At 34.9% G+C, this 17,262-nt stretch overlaps 3 protein-coding genes across 7 annotated transcripts; all 3 read right to left on the bottom strand.

Annotated features, from left to right (window-relative positions):
- Positions 1-284: 284 nt before the first annotated feature.
- On the bottom strand, positions 285-6,076 carry LOC146148083 (acyl-coenzyme A thioesterase 9, mitochondrial-like). 2 transcript variants are annotated; one of them, XM_083386513.1, is made up of 9 exons: positions 5,865-6,076; positions 5,486-5,644; positions 5,281-5,358; positions 4,519-4,734; positions 3,881-4,060; positions 3,410-3,586; positions 3,041-3,128; positions 2,828-2,978; positions 285-1,171 (listed from the first exon to the last, which is right to left on the bottom strand). In XM_083386513.1, exons 1-9 carry the CDS (start codon positions 6,074-6,076, stop codon positions 1,101-1,103), a joined length of 1,332 nt encoding a protein of 443 aa, XP_083242639.1. In that variant the 3' UTR covers positions 285-1,100. The 2 variants fall into 2 exon arrangements, with proteins under 2 accessions (XP_083242639.1, XP_083242640.1); XM_083386514.1 differs by lacking the exon at positions 5,281-5,358 and adding an exon at positions 5,157-5,234.
- Positions 6,046-9,102, bottom strand: LOC146148082 (thymidylate kinase-like). Its single transcript, XM_083386515.1, has 4 exons — positions 8,871-9,102; positions 7,837-8,036; positions 7,041-7,229; positions 6,046-6,405 (listed from the first exon to the last, which is right to left on the bottom strand). Exons 1-4 carry the CDS (start codon positions 9,010-9,012, stop codon positions 6,277-6,279), a joined length of 660 nt encoding a protein of 219 aa, XP_083242641.1. The 5' UTR covers positions 9,013-9,102; the 3' UTR covers positions 6,046-6,276.
- A 2,518-nt stretch (positions 9,103-11,620) lies between these two features.
- LOC146148081 (cysteine protease ATG4B-like) lies at positions 11,621-16,721 on the bottom strand. Of its 4 annotated transcripts, none has more exons than XM_083388563.1 (10): positions 16,423-16,721; positions 16,239-16,349; positions 16,049-16,172; positions 15,826-15,968; positions 15,385-15,562; positions 15,238-15,317; positions 14,830-15,050; positions 13,844-13,978; positions 12,831-12,983; positions 11,621-12,193 (listed from the first exon to the last, which is right to left on the bottom strand). In XM_083388563.1, the coding sequence occupies exons 1-10, from the start codon at positions 16,436-16,438 to the stop codon at positions 11,966-11,968; spliced, it is 1,389 nt and encodes a 462-aa protein (XP_083244689.1). In that variant the 5' UTR covers positions 16,439-16,721; the 3' UTR covers positions 11,621-11,965. The 4 variants fall into 4 exon arrangements, with proteins under 4 accessions (XP_083244689.1, XP_083244690.1, XP_083244691.1 ...); XM_083388564.1 differs by having other exon boundaries at positions 16,251-16,349; XM_083388565.1 differs by having other exon boundaries at positions 16,239-16,334.
- Positions 16,722-17,262: the final 541 nt, after the last annotated feature.

Raw genomic sequence — 17,262 nt, 5'->3', positions numbered from 1 at the left:
AATATAGGCATAAAATCTTCTGATTACCCAAATCCAACCTTGACCGTATCGCTTCAGAATATTTAATTCTAGTCCAATTGGACTTTGCTTTAAATGGAACAAATCTGCTTATCCAGATTTTATTAATTCCTTAACACCTATATCTGTTCACTTTACGAAAATGTTTATTTAAAATAATTTCACAGTGGCACAACAAACAGGAAAACATTAAAAAAAAACGATTAACAATGACATTCCTTATTTTATAAATCTTGAATGTTTTATAAGAGTGAGCGTAGGCTAAGTAAAGAATATTTCAGATTAGTTCTTTAGCACTGTTATGATGTCACTTGACTGACAACTTATTTTAGTTAAAAAACTATTGCATTTGTGGAGGATATTGTTGAATTAATTTAAAATTTCCGTATGCAAAAATTCTAATCAAAGGGGGAAAAGTCTAGCTTGCAAAAATAAACTAAGTTCTTAATGTTTAAATCGGTCCTAATTTTCAGTATTAACGGGTTTGAATTTTTACAATTTTACACTAATGTAGACTTTCGTTGAACATAATTGACAAATAGGAACGGCTATAAATGGGCTCCAGAAAACTTAAGGGTGTTAGCACACGTAATGGAGACAATGAATTTTTGTATCGGTTTAATGCGTTGAAGATTTGAAAAGAAATATAGTACATTTGAAAACGGGGAGAAGGTCGGATAAAAAGCACTGATATTTAAAGAAACCATTATGATATCGATGAAGAAGTTGGTAAAATATCAAAAACAAGAGAACAAGACAACACATATACAGGGGGTTTCTAGGCTTACTATACTGCATGTGTTTTTTTACATGACGATATGTAATGACGTCACTGAACCTAGTGCTCTTACGATCAATTATATTATAATGCAACGGCGCAACATAAACGCATAACGGAGTTACAGCAGACATGCTGAACTGGGCAATGCAAGCAAAATAAAAATATGAAAAGTCCAGATGGTGGACATACTTGTTAAGGGGTGTGCCAGACAGTTGAACTGACACTATATGCATACGGCTGTCATTATAAGATACAAACGGTTACCCACAAGACTGGTAAGCATTTACAGTTGGTTATTACGTCAAGAGAAATTGCTTTCTTCCAACTGCTTTCCCTTAAAATGCCTCATACAGTCCAAATACAGCATCGATTCTAAGACGGTATTTTTTTTAAAACAGTCGGCAACGTATTCATTGCAAACATTACTTTTAATAATTTGTAAATACATATTTTTATACATTAAAATACAAAAAACCTGAAAAATGCATAATAAAAAGACTAAAAATGCTTATTTAAAAAAACATACTAACAAATCAAATGGTTAACAATTAGTATACACCACTATACCAACGTTTCCGACATTGAAGGTACCGGTCTTTATTGGTGTTGATGAGTTACATGGGGCTTTATCAGTCATTTTTTCCTTATTTAGGTTGTGCCAGATGCACATAAGGCGTTTTTTAATTTCGCCACATAACAAATGTTATTTTGTTTAAAGTCCTTAGCTCAGGTTTAAATAGATTGTTCACAAAACAAGAGTAATAAGGAGAAATATCAATTTACTCTTTAATTTGGCTATCAGGGCCAGTCAGAGATCAATATCCTCGTATGTTACGTACTTGCTGTGTTAATCATCAAAAGACACACCATATTATACAAACACAAGCAATTTGGCGACGATTTAGACGTGAACTTAAAGGCGTAGGCTTCACTGTACAACAGTGGTTCGTAACTTGTTGGTATTTACCCCCTAAGAGTAATTCGGCAATTTTAGGAGGCAAATTGGGACAATGATATGATATTCTGTAAATTACAGACAAATAGCAAAATACATAACATGAAGTCGCCATTTGAAAGCTTTGTCTTTTTATTTTACATTAACGCATTTTTCTTTCTTCGGGTAAATTGTTTCACGATCTAGAGTTCTAGACGAAATCTATCTCAATTAAGACTCGAACTACAGTTGGCCTAGATCAGTGGTCGGCAAACTGTGGGCCGGGGACCAAATGTGGGCCGCAGAGCCATTTTTAGTGGGCCGCGAGTTACTTTTGAATAGTTTAGTGTTATCTTGTAGTTGTGGGTCGCGTGATAACCGTGCACTTTATTTTTGCAATTATTGCACTCTGTTTTAAAAGTTTGTGTGAAATGGAATTTCAAATTTGGCTCAGCTTAGAAAGGCCCACGTGTCAAATGTGGCCTGAGAGCCTGTCGAACTATATTTTTTGCCAACTTTGACTATATATAATTAAAAAAAAATTCGCGCTTTGCGCGTATATTCTTGGTTTTGGAATATGTTTTTCAATTACATGATGCTACAACAGTGTTTTGACTTTTGAGCATTGAGGCGCGGTGTAACATTTAACCGTAAAATCAAATATCCTGAATCCGCCACTGTTTTTCTAATGGTTTTACGTAGTGGGCCTTCAAAAGCTCTGAAAAGAGTACTTTGGGCCGCGACAACAAAAGTTTGCCGACCACTGGCCTAGATCCTAGCTCACAGCTCACATCAGGTTTCTTTAATATAATTGTTTTATGGCGCCACTTTATGAAAGTTTTTCTTACGTCATACCGGAAACTTGTTATGCCAATCCGCAATAAATATCATAGAATCGCCCTATGAGTGTTGTCACAAGTGGGGGAGATATAAAAGTCTATCGAATCTAAGGGGCGCTGGTCAAAAAAAAAAAATTAGGAAACACTAGGATACACAATAGCATACTGGTTGGGGTGCAGTACATAAACAAAATAGTTACACGGACCGATCTGAAGCAAATGAGGAACCGATATATCTAAAGGTGTTGTACATACCGCCGTAAGTTCTTGGGGTGACTGTAGGCACTTTTTTGTTGCACGTGAAGGCAAAATAGAATACGTTCGAGGTTTGTGTGTGACCTGTTAGTGTGTCCATCACTTCTGCATTAACCCTCGCCATAAAATGCTGTCCTTCCACGTAACTTATCTAAATGAAAAAGCATATTAAATACATTGATGGGAGTTTAGGTGTTATAAGGCATCCCTAACCTGTGATGACATCAACAGCAGAGAACCGATAGGCACCGGACAATGGAAAAATATGTCGTCCATGAAAGCAACAGCCGGTCTACTATTGCTGTAAAACAATATTAGTACATATACAACAATACATTTGTTAAATAAATAGGACCTTTGTTTTCCAAACCATCGCCCTACTGAGATGTATTTAAAAATATACAGATTTGTCCAGATGCTTGTGTCATATGCTTAAAACTAGTACTCGGACTCAATTTAAGGTTGAGTTTGCTAAAAAGGCAAACTATTACCTTAAGTACACAACCGTTGTTAGAATATATCAGCTTAACAGGACTTATAACATGAAAAAAAAACTAAACTAGCACTTCTTTACACATTTACCTGAACACTCGCGCATTGGCCCAAGCAATTTCAAACGCCTTTCGCATAAGAAACCCGCCAAAGACCTTGTTGTGGATGTTTCTTTGTTCGGGAAAGCAAATTATGGCGTTTTTAAGCTTTGTGGTTTCCATCCAAACGCTCCCAGAAGGAAGAACCCGACTTTTGAAGGACTTGGAACTGCAATAAACTCTATTGTTACAACTCAAAAGTTACTGATGTTAAAAAAACAGGGATTGGCGAAACGTTAACACTTTGAACTTGGAATCCATAGTTTATAGTGCCTTGGATTTGTATGGATTACTTCGACGCTGATAATAAAATTGGTTTTAAGGTAGTTTTGTAAAAAGTTTCGTCTAGGTAGATTTTAATTAATTATTTCCAAACTACATTTGTGAGTTTTAAAGATGTAGCATAACCAATGAAAAATTATGCCACCGGCTAGGTTAAACGCACTCTAAACGACAGGGGTACCTGGTGTCCAGTGTGTGCACAAAAAGTTCATGAACGAGCTGTTGTTCAGCAGGGGTGGGCGGAGTTTCAAGCAGCGACTCTTTAGACTCCAACAATCTTTGTGATTTATGCGCTTGACCGTCGGCAATTAACTTTTCCTCTTCGGCGTTTTCAGCCTCAAGAGGAAAGACAACGGCCGCTCTAGAAATTAAATTAACAAATTCAATTACACTGTTTGGTTTGCGGCAGGGCTGCGGAGTCGGACTCGAGGAGTCGGACTCGGGACTCGAGTAAGACCACGTAAAAATTCCCGAGTCCGACATGCGCAGTACCAAATTTTAAAACTGATATGGCCGCCAACTGAAAATTGTAAAGGTGGAATATTTTCCAACCATGTATTGTAAGTGAATGAATAACGACATGCACTCTTACAAGTGGATTGCTGCATATTCACGTTATTTTAATTGCGTAAATTGTCGGAATACAGGCTGTTGTGTAGAGTAAGGGCCGGACTCGGGACTCGAAAAAAACGCACACTTGACTCGTTTTTTTAATCGACTCCACAGCCCCGGTTTGCGGAAAGGCACGGAATACCTTTGTGTTTGATTTTTGTAATCTATGTTATTTGTTGGGATACGAGTTGTTATACATTAACTTACTTTTTGCTTTCTGGGTCTCTGGCAACCATCACAAACTGAGCGTCCAAAACTGGTTTGTCGTTTTGTTTCAGCCACATACAGATTTCGAGCGAAGATCTACCGGCCCACGTGACATGACCACTCATGTGAATATCGGCTGTGGGATCAATTTTATTCTTGTGGATCTTGATTTCGTCAACCATGGCAGTAACAATGCTGAGGGGGCTTTCACCGGTTCTGTTGGAACACAATAATGCTCAACAACCGGTTTTCAAAATCGATTCCCAAATAATGCATTTTACCGCTATACAGGCCTATAACTATATAAATGTTGTTGCTTCGCGTTTCATAACAATTTAATATAAAAAACATCCGTCTTAGTCGGATACGCCGTCGCACATTTCAATTGTCAACAAAACGTGGCAAAAAAAAACAGTTGTTGAATTAGGAAACTAGCAACATCATTTCGACGTAAACGTATTAAAACTAATTACAGTAAACCATTGAAGTAGTGTCACAACAATCCATAGTAAAACAAAATAACATGCAAACAAAAACGGCAAATAATAGAATTTGAGATAGTGTCCACTCTGCATTTGTTATGATAACACCACAGCACAAATCTGTAAACAAGAAAGCTTAAATGTTGACTGTCTTACGAAAGAGTCGTCGGGTCACAGTGGGAATATGCAATAAATCCAGCCATGAGATCAAGATCTTCCAGCAAATACCCAAACCTGGAATAGTTAATTTACATAGTGACAGCTAACACCAAATACTTACTCTGATGCCATTGGCTTGTTGTGCTCATATCCTATCAGCACTGCAAATGTATCCAGATTTTCAAGAAGTTGGCCATACCTAATGGATAACTTTTTAGAAAATATAGTGCATGCACTTTAAAAAACACGAGAATCTAACCTAAAATATAAGCATTAAAACTATAATATAAAAACATGGAATATGGTTGAAGCTCTGAATAATATACCTTACAGAGCCGAAGCCATTAAGGTATTTTTCCCTGACCAACTTGTCAGTCAATGGAATAACGGCATTTTGTAGACTGTCTTTCATATGGCGAAAGGGAAGTTTCTTCTGGTCATCAACAAGGTACTGGGCCAATGAAGAACGATCGTGTTTTTTGTCACTGAAGAGCAGTAATAGAGATCGTTTTACCAAATAACAATAGCAGTTTGGTCTAATTTAATAATTTAAAAGTATTTACAGTTTGCCCGAACTTACAAAAACCTAGCTCTATCCAGGTGGACAATACTACTAAAATTAAGGCAAATAGATTTTTTAAGTTATCCAAGCACATATGGATGTTTTGAAATAACCTTAAGCAAAAACTAATTCAACATTCTTACCTGAAAGAAGAACTTGCTCCAACCACTTTGCGAAGGGCCCTTCTTACATCCTGGATAGTAGTAACACCTCGTGATGTCGCCCATTTGTTTCTTGGCGATGACAACAGCCGAGACTTAACAGTTTGACAACAAATGGTGAAGATTAAAGGCTTCATATTTTTCAGTTGACTAATACCTAAACCTAAATGAATATAAAAGTGTATTTTGTGCATTTCTACAAGAAAAATGCGTAGTCACAAAATGTAATACATTCAAACCACCAGAAAATGCAATTTCCTTATATATATTTATCTGAAAGATTGATTTATGATTGTTTAATGTGGCGGTGAAATGCAAAAGTTCAATAACAAGAGATACAAAAACAGAAACATGTTTGGTAATGAGAGCATAGAAAGGCTACCAGTACAAAACACTATTTATTCTGGCATTTATTCATCCATAATTCTTCAATTTGTGTATTCTTCACATTGTTCATTGCTGTAAGTGCTTCCTTTAATACTTTTGAATGGACTTCATCCTCCGTCTGCATTGCATCAACAACCTGTCGTAAACAGTAGACAACACATAATCATAGTTTCCAAATGTTTTCTTTCAAGCCAAATATCCAAGCCTGTAGTTAGTGTTTTACAACCTTTTATCGCAGTAACCCAAATAATATGTGTAAATACAACAGTGAAGATTTGGCAACCCAATTCTCTTAACAGGAAGTTTTGTAAGCTTAATTTGAACACAACACAATTGCAATAGCATTAATAAATTCGAATTTGATTAGTGTGAATCATGTCTTGTATGGGGGTTGAGAAACACTACCTTAACTAAATCAAAAAAAATATTGAGCTGCACGATAGGCAAAACCTTTGCTTCTTTTGAAAAATTTGGATAGCAATAACTGAATAAAAAATACAAATTTTTTCCCTTCTCCGATGTAATCATACCAATGTAAATATCCCTCTCTACAACAAGCTTGAATATCATGAAAGATTATTCAGAAAAAACATTTAACCCAGATTTTAAAAGTAAAGCCTACATAATACATTTGAATAACAAACAAATGTCTTCGGGAATGAGTTTTAGAAATATGATGCAAAGATTATTTCCAACATAAATACCTAACTTGCCAGATATATAGCACTATATATTATGAATATATAGAGAATAAATATTTAGAAAGTATACCTTCCATTCTTCCGACTTCAATTTCAAAAAGTTACAATAAACTTTTTTCTGGAAGTCAGTTTTTTCATAGCGCTCTTCTCCATAACCTCCACGCAAAGAAGCAACAGATGCAGAAAGGTCAAAGAAAAGTACAAGATCCGGTTTTGGCAAACCCATGTCAGAGTGCATGCACCAGTTCAAGTCAAAGCCCTTTGATACAGAAGGAGATAATAAATCAATTTAATAAATTTAAATATAAATTAAGTTATTGACCACAACCACATAAAAACTGTTTACATAATTTAGAGACGATAGAGATGAACTTATATTGCCTTTTAGGCTGATATTGATAACCAATTTTCCATGTTTTTGTCAACTGACACCCAATGCCAATCATTTTTTTATATACCGGAGAATCTCAGGCTGAGATACAGTAATAACTTTAATTAATTGACCATATAATGTAGATTACATTAACTTTATCTAACTATTTAATTAAACAACTCTTGTTTTGCATATTAATATTTTCAGGATTCACGTGAAATGCAAATGACAAATTAAGAAGTTCAAAAGTTAGGAAGTTCGTTTGTTTTTAAGGAAACTCTATATGATTTTCTTAGCAACATATCTGGCCAAATGGACCGATACATGTGTGTAATATATAATTGGTTGATCGGTATAACGTTTTATCTCTAGCTTTGACCAAATTCATGTAAAATAAAAAAAAACACTTTATTTTAACTTGTGTGTAAATGTTTACATAATATGGCGTTCGATTTTTTTTTATAAAATTAAATTGGTGGCTAGTGTTAACAACCTTTTTAGCAGCAGTAAAAGCAGCTCCTGAGTAGGCATATCTGTCAACAACCAAAGTTATACCACCATTAAGGTCACTAATCATCTGCCCAGATTGTTCCCAACGATTTGCAGAGAATAACAGGTGGACAACATGGTCGTTAAGGTCTTGTTTCTTGCTCAAGTACTGATCAATCATTTTCCCAGTTGGTGTAGTCCGATCTAAAACATACATAGTTGCTTATATTTCGAATAGAAGTGCGATAATTAAGCTAATACCTTAGCAGTGAGATAATTAAGCTAATACAAAAATGTATTCAAACACACAAACTTCTATAAGCTGCATTTTCGAAGCTTAAGGAAATATTAAAAAGTATATCAATATTGCTTAAGTTTATTAGATTTCTTGCAGCAGCATATTATATAATATATAAGTAGACAAAAAAACTTAAAACTACATTTCAAATGAGTTCTCAGATGCCCATTTGTTAGCAAAATTAATTGGGACTGGTCCACAATTCTACCACACAGTAATATTTATTAAATTAATGGATATTATTTGGATTAGGGTGCGGGTTAGCGTTTGGGTTCGGGGGGCCAGGTATTATTATATTTATTCCCCAGTTTGCAACTTCAATTTTGCCGACTGGTTTTGTTACTAAAACGAAAAATAGGCAGATTTATTATAGACCAGTACGAAATAATTTAATAGTTATAATACATTGATGAACTGAAACGTTGACGGCAACAATCAACAGTTCTAAAAAATATAAGTATAGGGTTTATGTGTGGAGGTGTTCAATCATGTTTTTTGCACACCTTAGGTTTAAAAATCAACTGATCTTTCAAAAATTTGGGTGTGCATTTTCCTCATTGAGTGTGTTTCAAATTATCTTGGATAAGAAATGTTTATAACAAAACGAAAATTATGAATAAAATTGTAATTTTTGAGCTGGAGTGCCTATAATGTTTTAGTTACACGTCACGATCTCACGCTATAAAGCATGTATTATTTTGTCAGAAATCTCGTAAATATTTAGACACGTTTTTATTTACCGGGAAATTTCATTTGCTTTACTTTTATGCCTTCTTGTACTAATGTTGTGATAAGCTTCTGGCATTGTGTTGACTTTCCACTTCTATCAAGGCCCTCCACTACGATCAACGCGCCACGGCCAACCATGTTGCACTTCAACATTCGCTTTTTCTCAATGCTTGGTCTCCAAGACTGCGACTTTAGGCGACAAAAGATTCCCGCCAAAATTCAGCTAAGTAAATCGCCAGCATATTTCAATTGCGTAACATTTCGTAGATTAGACAAATGGCTATGCGCAGTTGTCCGTGCCGATATTTTTTATCAATAGGTCAGTATCCAATAGTTGCTTTTGCTTTTAAAGCTCTGGAGTTGTTGCATCCGCTTCCCTGGAGCTTAGTTGTCCCGTTTTAAATTGCTTGCATAAACTGCTTGCTGTTTGTCCGAATACATAATGCAGCAGCGTTACTGCAAGATATGGAAGCAGTTTGAGATTGTCCGAAAAGCTTTTTTAATGCGGCAATCGTCAAAAAATAAGGGAGTTAAACCGTTTGACTTTTCCGGTTCAGTTAGTGTTCGGTTAAGTTACGGTTTTGGTTCGGAGCTATTCAAAAGTGCCGCTTAAGTTCCGGTTTAATCAGTATTGCTTTCAAAATCGGTTTATAAAGTTTCGATTCCGATACAATAGGAGTTGCGTGAAACCTAAAAATGTTGGTCAATAAGTAATATGGATTTGAAAACACAACAAGCGGTTGATACGGCAACACAAGTACTGGATAGCCTACACCCTATATGTAAAAAAAGATATGAAGAGGGTCTTTCTATACACTTTATTGAAACGTGAAGATAATTTTCGTAATTACGCAAGAATGTTTTTAACAGTGTTGCAAACAAGTCATTTTGAAATGACTTAAGTCCCAGTCAAGTTATTCGTAAAATAACTTAAGTCCAAGTCAAGTCTTTTAGATTAAATAACAAGTCAAGTCCCAGTCCAAGTCATCGGTTGCGCAAGTCAAGTCCCAGTCAAGTCATAATTAGGGCAAGTCAATTTTACGTCTTGTCCATGTCAAAAAATAAAAAGTTAAACTATTAGAATTCTTAAACTCGTACGATTATGAACAATAACTGAACTAAAAATAAGAAAAAGGGAACATATAGCAAGCAATTTGTTTTTTAGGGCAAAAATTTGGACAAATAGCTCAATTTTATAAAAAAGTACTTGAAGAAATACTTTATTTCAACCCAAGTCATTTGTTCAAAAGACTTAAGTCAAGTCAAGTCATTTGTCCGAAAGACTTAAGTCAAGTCATTTTGTCCAAATGACTTAAGTCAAGTCAAGTCATTTAGAAACAGTGACTTAAGTGCACTTAAGTCAAGTCATTACAACACTGGTTTTTAAAATTACCAAATGTGATAAACTTTAAAACGTCTTTTGATCATAGGTTAGCCCTTTCAAAGTTGAACTAGAATTACCGGTAGGCCTGCGGTCATTTCGGCCGTTTTTGATTTATAGATAGTCTTTTGTTTTGCTGTTCATTTAAAACAATTGCTGCATAAGCTGACAACAGTTAGCTGCTATAGCCTAGCGACACTTCACAATTTTGAGTCACAAATTCTTTATAATTTTTAAATCACAAATTGTTAATTCGATAAAGACGGAACCAGAAAGCACATTTGTATTACTAAAATGACGCTTTAACTCGGCCATTGATTGAGGTAACGTAACTTGTTTAAATATTAAATCCAGTTTATTTTTTGAGATTTGGTGTGAGTCAAGCTGGGCCGTCTCTCGTCTTTAAGAAGAAACACTTTTAGTGTTTTAAAGATATAGCCTATCGGTTTCGCATTTGTTGTTTGTAGATATTTCTATTCCGCTACTTTTTATTTTAGGTGTGTAAATAATAGAATTGGCAAAGGTAAGACGCCTGAACAGGGTTTAGGTTGGTGCAGCCACGTTTAATATTAAAACATTGTAAGTTTCATTCCATTTTTCCCAACTAAACAGAATTGATGAAGGTAAAAATTCCATCATGAACACGTCTGCAGGGACGTATAGCAATCGTAGTTTAGGAACACTGTTGTAATGTAAACAATTTAAGTTGAAAAAAAAATCAGATTTGGGGGATCTAGGAACAAAACATGTAGACCTAACTAAATTAAAGATGTGTAATTGTTTGTCAATCAGTTATTAATGTAATTTTTCTGTAGGCAGTTTTTCGTCCTATAAAAAATAGTCTGATTCCCTATGTTTTACTCGAGTAAAACTTAAACAGAAGCGAGTTACAATTAGGTGATAGTAAACACTTTCTAAATATTTTGAAAAGTTTTTCAATAATATGTAAATAAAATAAAAATCTGTTAAATCTCACTTGAAATCAAGGTCCATGTTGAGCACTTGACCTAACGGTACATTTTTTAATCGACGAACAGAAACTACAATTATTTAAATTTGAATCCGACTGTAAAAACTATCGAGCAATTAGGTTTTGTTTAGAATTAGTAGTACTAAAAGTACGCCCTTTCCCAAACTTTTGACGCAAGTGTGGTGTTAAATTTGAAAACAATAACGTTTTATTTCTACGGTTGTTATCGTTTCGGTATCGATTGATAAGCTATTATATCCTGATTTTTTCTCATAGTCCGCGGAGTTATTACCTGATAAAAGCGCCCAAAGGCAATCGAGACGCCCCATTGTGCATTTAAACAAGCGGTTCGAAACTTAATGAGTCACGGTTTCTACAAACGAAATCGTAAAGATAAATCAAATCGTCCGTTCGAATTAGAGGGCGCTTTGCCTCGGTTTTCTTAACACGCAAGAAAAAGTACAAAGCCGACAATTACCCGGGTCTAGTTTGTAGCGCAAACACACAAGGCAAACATGCAAAATATTTCGGGAAAAAATAACTGGTGCCGTGTAGCATGCATTCAGCAGCAGTCCTTCTCAATTAAACAAATTAGAAGTGAAATACAACATTTTAGCTGTATCCAGGACAAAAGTTCGGATGTTTACCGTGACATTGGATGACGAAAAGGCCAGCACATCCGCGTATAACAAAATATAAGACGTATTCTATAATAAAAACAAAAAATACGATAACAAGGTCGACGGGAGTAGAAATCAGTAGATGTCCAGCACTTCAAATTCCTCGTCGGATTCAAGGCTTTCGTCCGAGTCCAGCGCCAAGCAGGTGGCATCGTCCAGCTGTGAGCTCCCGCCCTCTCCGTTGTTTTTCCTCTTTTCGCGGCTGTACGACTTTACTGAGAGCACGCGGGACTCGATCACGCCGCAAGGTGGCGTGCGGTCCACCACTTCAAATAGAGGCAGCGAGCGCGGCGACTTTTCGAACTGCGATGGGAAATAATGCTCCGTTTTTATGTTGAAACATGCAAAGGGATGGGTTACAACGAAGCGGATTTTTTTAATTAACAATTTGACCATGTCATTATCAATCTAGTGCAGGTTCTAAGGAGAAGGGGTTTAAGTTCTAGGGGGAGGGGGGATTCCTACTAGGGGTGCAAGTTATGAGCAGAGCCCACTAATTTAAATCTAAAACAGCGCAGGAATTTCTCGCACGCAAGATTAACCTTTTGACTGAAGTATACAGTTTCCAATTATTACGTTACAAATGTATATATACCAATAGTTTGCAACTAATATAACGGATACTTTTTTCTATAAGTTTTTAACATAATTATTTTATAAAAAAAACTGTAACACCTTTCATTTAATTATGGAACGTGGGAACCAAAAATTCGACACAATCCCATTTCTTTTATAAAAATACACATGTCAGGTCGAATTTATAATCACGAGGGGCGGCGCGAAATCTTTATCAAGATACCTAAATAGTAAATATAATTTAGAAAAAACAACGTTATTTTAAACGCTCGATTCGCCAAAAACATTTCTCAGTTGCACATCCTAACGCGCTCTAAAAGACAAAAAGTGCACCATAACAATAAAAACGCAATTCTGCTCCTACCGATTTCGCTTTCGCGCAAAGGTCGCGAAAGCTCTCGTGAGTTTTGCATAGAAATCCCAGGGCGAGAGATGGGTCTAGTTGGGTTAGGAGCATCCGACCCGGATTGCTACAGTGGTACGTTTCGTCGTTCAGCGCCCGTTTAGCATTGGCTTCCTGCACGGAAAACTTTAGTATGAATTTAAATAAACAACAAAAACTCCACTTGACGTCGTGACGTGATGTTAGGAGATTAATTGCAGCTAAATTTTAAACCCGTTTGTCGAACATTAGAGGTAAACTTAAAACATGAATAAAAAGCACATTTGATGCAAAATTTATGTAGGCCTATACATAGAATAACCTCAATTTTAGGCTTAAAATCGGGACGCTTTCAAATGATTACCAGATGAAATCAAAAATGTAACTTAAATAGGGCCTTTTGTTGCCAGTTAAATTCTCGCGCAAATGTGCAATCAGAAATAGGACTAAATGTAATCCGGTTTATTACAACGATATAAGAAGTTAAATAATTCGTGCAAGAAAAATCGCCCTTATTATTTTATTTTTTAGGTTAATTGTTCTTGCAGACAGCTTGAATTTCGGTTATCATAATTAAATTACACAGAAAAAAAATAAAGGAGAATTTTTTTGAGTGAATAATTTGACTTTCTAATTAGTCGGAATACAGTTTACATTTCTCCTACTAGAGTATTATGAAAACACAAAATATTTCAAACGGAATTACCTATTATTTTACAAGTAGTATAATACTATTTTAAATTTAGATCGTCTGGACACAACACCTCCTACTAACATACTAATAATAAATTAGCACTGGACCCGATAGTGACATAAAAGTTACATTTAATAACGCAAGAAAATAAAACTGCACATCAGATAACACTCTTCATTAAGTTGGTAAAACAAACCAATCACAGTAAACTTATGTCCGCTTAATGCTTAAAAATGATGTCTGACTATAGAATTTTGAATGTTTAAAAACTTAAGTCTTCAGCACTGTTGTTTAAACATACCTCAAATTTGACACAAGGTTGAGTGGTATGAGGGTCGAGATAAATTAAAGCGGTGTCCGAAAATCCACAAAAGTAGTAAGCATGGTTGGGTTTGCCTCCAATAATTCCCACTGACTGCTCCAACAGCAAACAGTCCTGGCAACAAACAAACATTACTGTTTATTCATTTGCAAGGCAAACATGAGAGACCCAGTTACCAACTATCTTGTGACTCATGAGAAGTGTGAGACACAAAAGGTCAAGAATGAAACACAAAATTGTTTGATTTTGGATCAGTGCTCATTAAACGTTTTGTCACTGCAGAAACCCTGATGTACTTTCAAGTTTGTCATGGAATCCCCACTAAAATCAATTTGAAATTCTGAATTGCTTTTAACTAAGAAAATCAAGCATTTCTTTAACATGCCTACATTTCAAAAAATAATAAGAGACGCCAACACATAAACAGTTATTACAAAAGGTACATGGTCAGAAATTTAGTGACTCCGTTGTTCTTGCATTTTTTTACAATCTTGTTAAATTAAGGCTCCACTTGGCTCAATGCAATGATGCGACAATAATGAACAAAATCGACGCAACAACTTTAAACGTTTCTTTTTTGAGTATTGACTGCACTCAACCATTTGTGAAATTAACTGGCATACTTGGGAGTGTGAATGCGACAGGGAGATCTACATTTTAGAAAGAGTATCACCCTTGTATACTGAAGCAAGAAATTAATTAACCTTAAAAAAACAGGAAACCTTGTGGAACCCTTAAAGATCATGGAACCCCACTACTGTCCTATTGTTGAAGAGAACTGTTTTAGGTTATAGGATTCATAAAAAACTTATTGAATTCTCTTCACACATCACATGTTTGACGCTACAATGTGCACCAAAACACAATGGTATTTAATTATACAAATATTTGCATTTTACAGCAATGTAGAAGTGAGATGACTTCAGAACTTAATATACCGGTAGCGTAAATAATAAAAGCTGTACCTTTAAGTGTTTAAAATAAACTGGGTTAATTTCAGACAAGCCCAGGCGAAGAGGAATAATAAGCAGCAATGGTTTCCAGAAAGTATCTGGTTGCAGTTCTTTGTCCTGTTCTATGGTCTTTTCAGTGTGTTTTTCTTTGATGGACGGCTCTGGGTTAATAGTGGAAACTTGGGCCTGATTAGTTGGACTGTTTTGATCAAGCTTAACAGTGCACACATTTTCTAAAAGAAAAGAGGACATCAACAAAAGTTTACCACAAATAAGTTTTGTTTAAAAGCCTGATATTTACTTCACTTTTCATTTCAAAAATGTGCAACAAATTAACAGAACTACCAGTAACAAATACTTCACAATTTTATTTTTAAAGTTGAAAGTTAATGATTGTTTACATTCTAGTCCTAAACTCACCAATTTCTTCAATGCACACTGTGTTGTCCATTGCTACATGTACACAAAACACATTGCCATCATCAAACTTTGAAAGTCTCCTGATTTATCAAGTAGGAACACAATTAGAAAATTGTAAAACATGGGATAATTCTACCATTTCTTTACTTGATCACTTGTGCAACTGTGTTTGGGCCAAACCATTGGCCAACCTCCTTTCCCTCTGCCACGCCCATCTGGGCAATTTGATGAATTGAATAACAACTGGAGCGGTCGTCTGAAAACTGATGCAAAATACACTGGTAGGCAAGTGGATGGGATTCCATTTTGTCTTCCCACAACCAGTCTGTTTAAACAATAAATTCAAGTTCAGAGCTAATACAGAAAAAACACCTTAAATTGATAAGTATTTGCCCTTTAAAGCACCTTTTTAAAATAGATTTTAAAGTCAAATAGTCATTACAAAAGGTTAGTTTTTATCACAATGTTATTACAAAATTTATCATTTTACTACAAAAAGTATCTAAAGAATTTATTTAAATTTTAAATAATAGGATTTAATATTTTTAATGTAAGCATACAAAGGGATATTAAATAAAATTGGTCTACCTTCAGACAAGGAAAGCATACATAAAGCCTGGGCCAACATCATTTGGCCACATCTAAGCATACAGCCCCATCCTGTGTCCGATGTGGGACCAGTTCCACCAATTGCATTAAAACCTTTTCGATAAGTAAACCACAGTTTTGATCTACAGAATTAAAGATAATAATCAGTAAGTTTACCCTTTTTGTGATAATCATTTTTAAATAAACATGTATGATAACTAACTTCATAAAAGTCAGAAGTTTTTGTTTATCTTCTGGCAAAGAAAAGGCTTGGCCTGAAACTGAAACTTGTTCACAATCATTCCAAAAGTCGTCATTGGATGAAACATTTTCGTAGGTTACACAAGCTGTAAATTATAACACACATGATTTTGATATAAAATCAGTTGAAATCAAATGTATATTTACTATACCTGTACTCTTACCAAGGTGGGAATCAGCTTCAACTTTTTGATCAGTAACATTGAAATATCCATAGGCAAACGCCATTGAAATGTTATGAATTACATCTAAATAAAAAATATCTAGCTCTTTATGGTACATTAGTAGAAATAAATAAAAATAAAAATAAATGAAAGTTATTTGTCTTTCAGCTACCTTTACAAGTCTCCATTTTGTCTGCAGAAAACTGTAACCTCCATTCTTTGTTGGCATATACTTAATACTAACAAATGTTGGCTATAAGCTATTGAAATTTTGTGGAAACACAACTACTTTTACACACATATTATAATGCTATGAATATATTAAGAAAGTGGACAGTTGTAATTAACAAAAAAATATATACTTAAGTAGTTTCCATCAGGTAAACTATTTAATATACACACAATAGCTGTATTGTAATCTTGCTTTGTCATAATGATTACCTATACTGTGTTTATTTTACCAACCCTATAACCCGCACCCAACCCAAATAATGTTAGTTGTGGTAGGATTCAATACAAGCCCTCGTTTTTTGTATTGAACTGCAAAAATAACATGTTCTTTTGCATTGAACTATTAAAACAGCAAAAGTTAACTTCATTTACGCTTTTAGTATTTCAGTTAACAACAAAGCAAAGTCAGCTGGTGGTGACGTCATATAAACATTTCGATCACGTGAATAAACTTTCGCAGCCAGTTTATTGTGTTGGAGATAATTCGATGATAAGAGATAATTTAAGTTGCATAGTTGACCAGAATAGGTATTACTTCACCAAAAAAATCTTCAATTTATTTCGAAACAAAAAAATCGCCTCAATTTTTGTACATAATTTAACTTTTTAAAACTGTTGATTGTACGTAAATATCAGCATACAGATCAGTTTTAGCAATAAAAAATATGATATTTTATTATTTTGTAATTCATTGAGTGTTCAGTGAATAAATACGTTAAATGATAATCACTCAAGCGAAAAGACCACTTGATGACGTATCCGCTGACGAACGTTGTCAATT

Source organism: Ascidiella aspersa, chromosome 4 (genome assembly GCF_963924565.1).
Source record: "Ascidiella aspersa chromosome 4, kaAscAspe10.2, whole genome shotgun sequence".
In the NCBI taxonomy this organism is placed as follows: Eukaryota; Metazoa; Chordata; class Ascidiacea; order Phlebobranchia; family Ascidiidae; genus Ascidiella; species Ascidiella aspersa.
Note: the sequence above shows the minus strand (reverse complement) of the source record. Positions and strands in the feature narration are given on the sequence as shown.

Bases quoted from the DNA above. Each gene is read 5' to 3' on its own strand.
- LOC146148081 (XM_083388563.1), bottom strand. The intron at 15,318-15,384 runs GTAAAGAAATGG...TTGATAAATCAG, and splicing joins ACAGTTGCACAAGTGATCAA to GAGACTTTCAAAGTTTGATG. The intron at 13,979-14,829 runs GTACAGCTTTTA...GTTTGTTGCCAG, and splicing joins TTTATTTTAAACACTTAAAG to GACTGTTTGCTGTTGGAGCA.
- LOC146148082 (XM_083386515.1), bottom strand. From the start codon at position 9,012: ATGTTGAAGTGCAACATGGTTGGCCGTGGCGCGTTGATCGTAGTGGAG. The intron at 8,037-8,870 runs GTAAATAAAAAC...TGTATGTTTTAG, and splicing joins AAAGCAAATGAAATTTCCCG to ATCGGACTACACCAACTGGG. The intron at 6,406-7,040 runs GTATACTTTCTA...TGTTTACGACAG, and splicing joins TGAAGTCGGAAGAATGGAAG to GTTGTTGATGCAATGCAGAC.
- LOC146148083 (XM_083386513.1), bottom strand. From the start codon at position 6,076: ATGCACAAAATACACTTTTATATTCATTTAGGTTTAGGTATTAGTCAA. The intron at 5,645-5,864 runs GTAAGAATGTTG...ACTGCTCTTCAG, and splicing joins GGAGCAAGTTCTTCTTTCAG to TGACAAAAAACACGATCGTT. The intron at 1,172-2,827 runs GTATGTACAACA...ATACCGTCTTAG, and splicing joins CACCCCAAGAACTTACGGCG to AATCGATGCTGTATTTGGAC.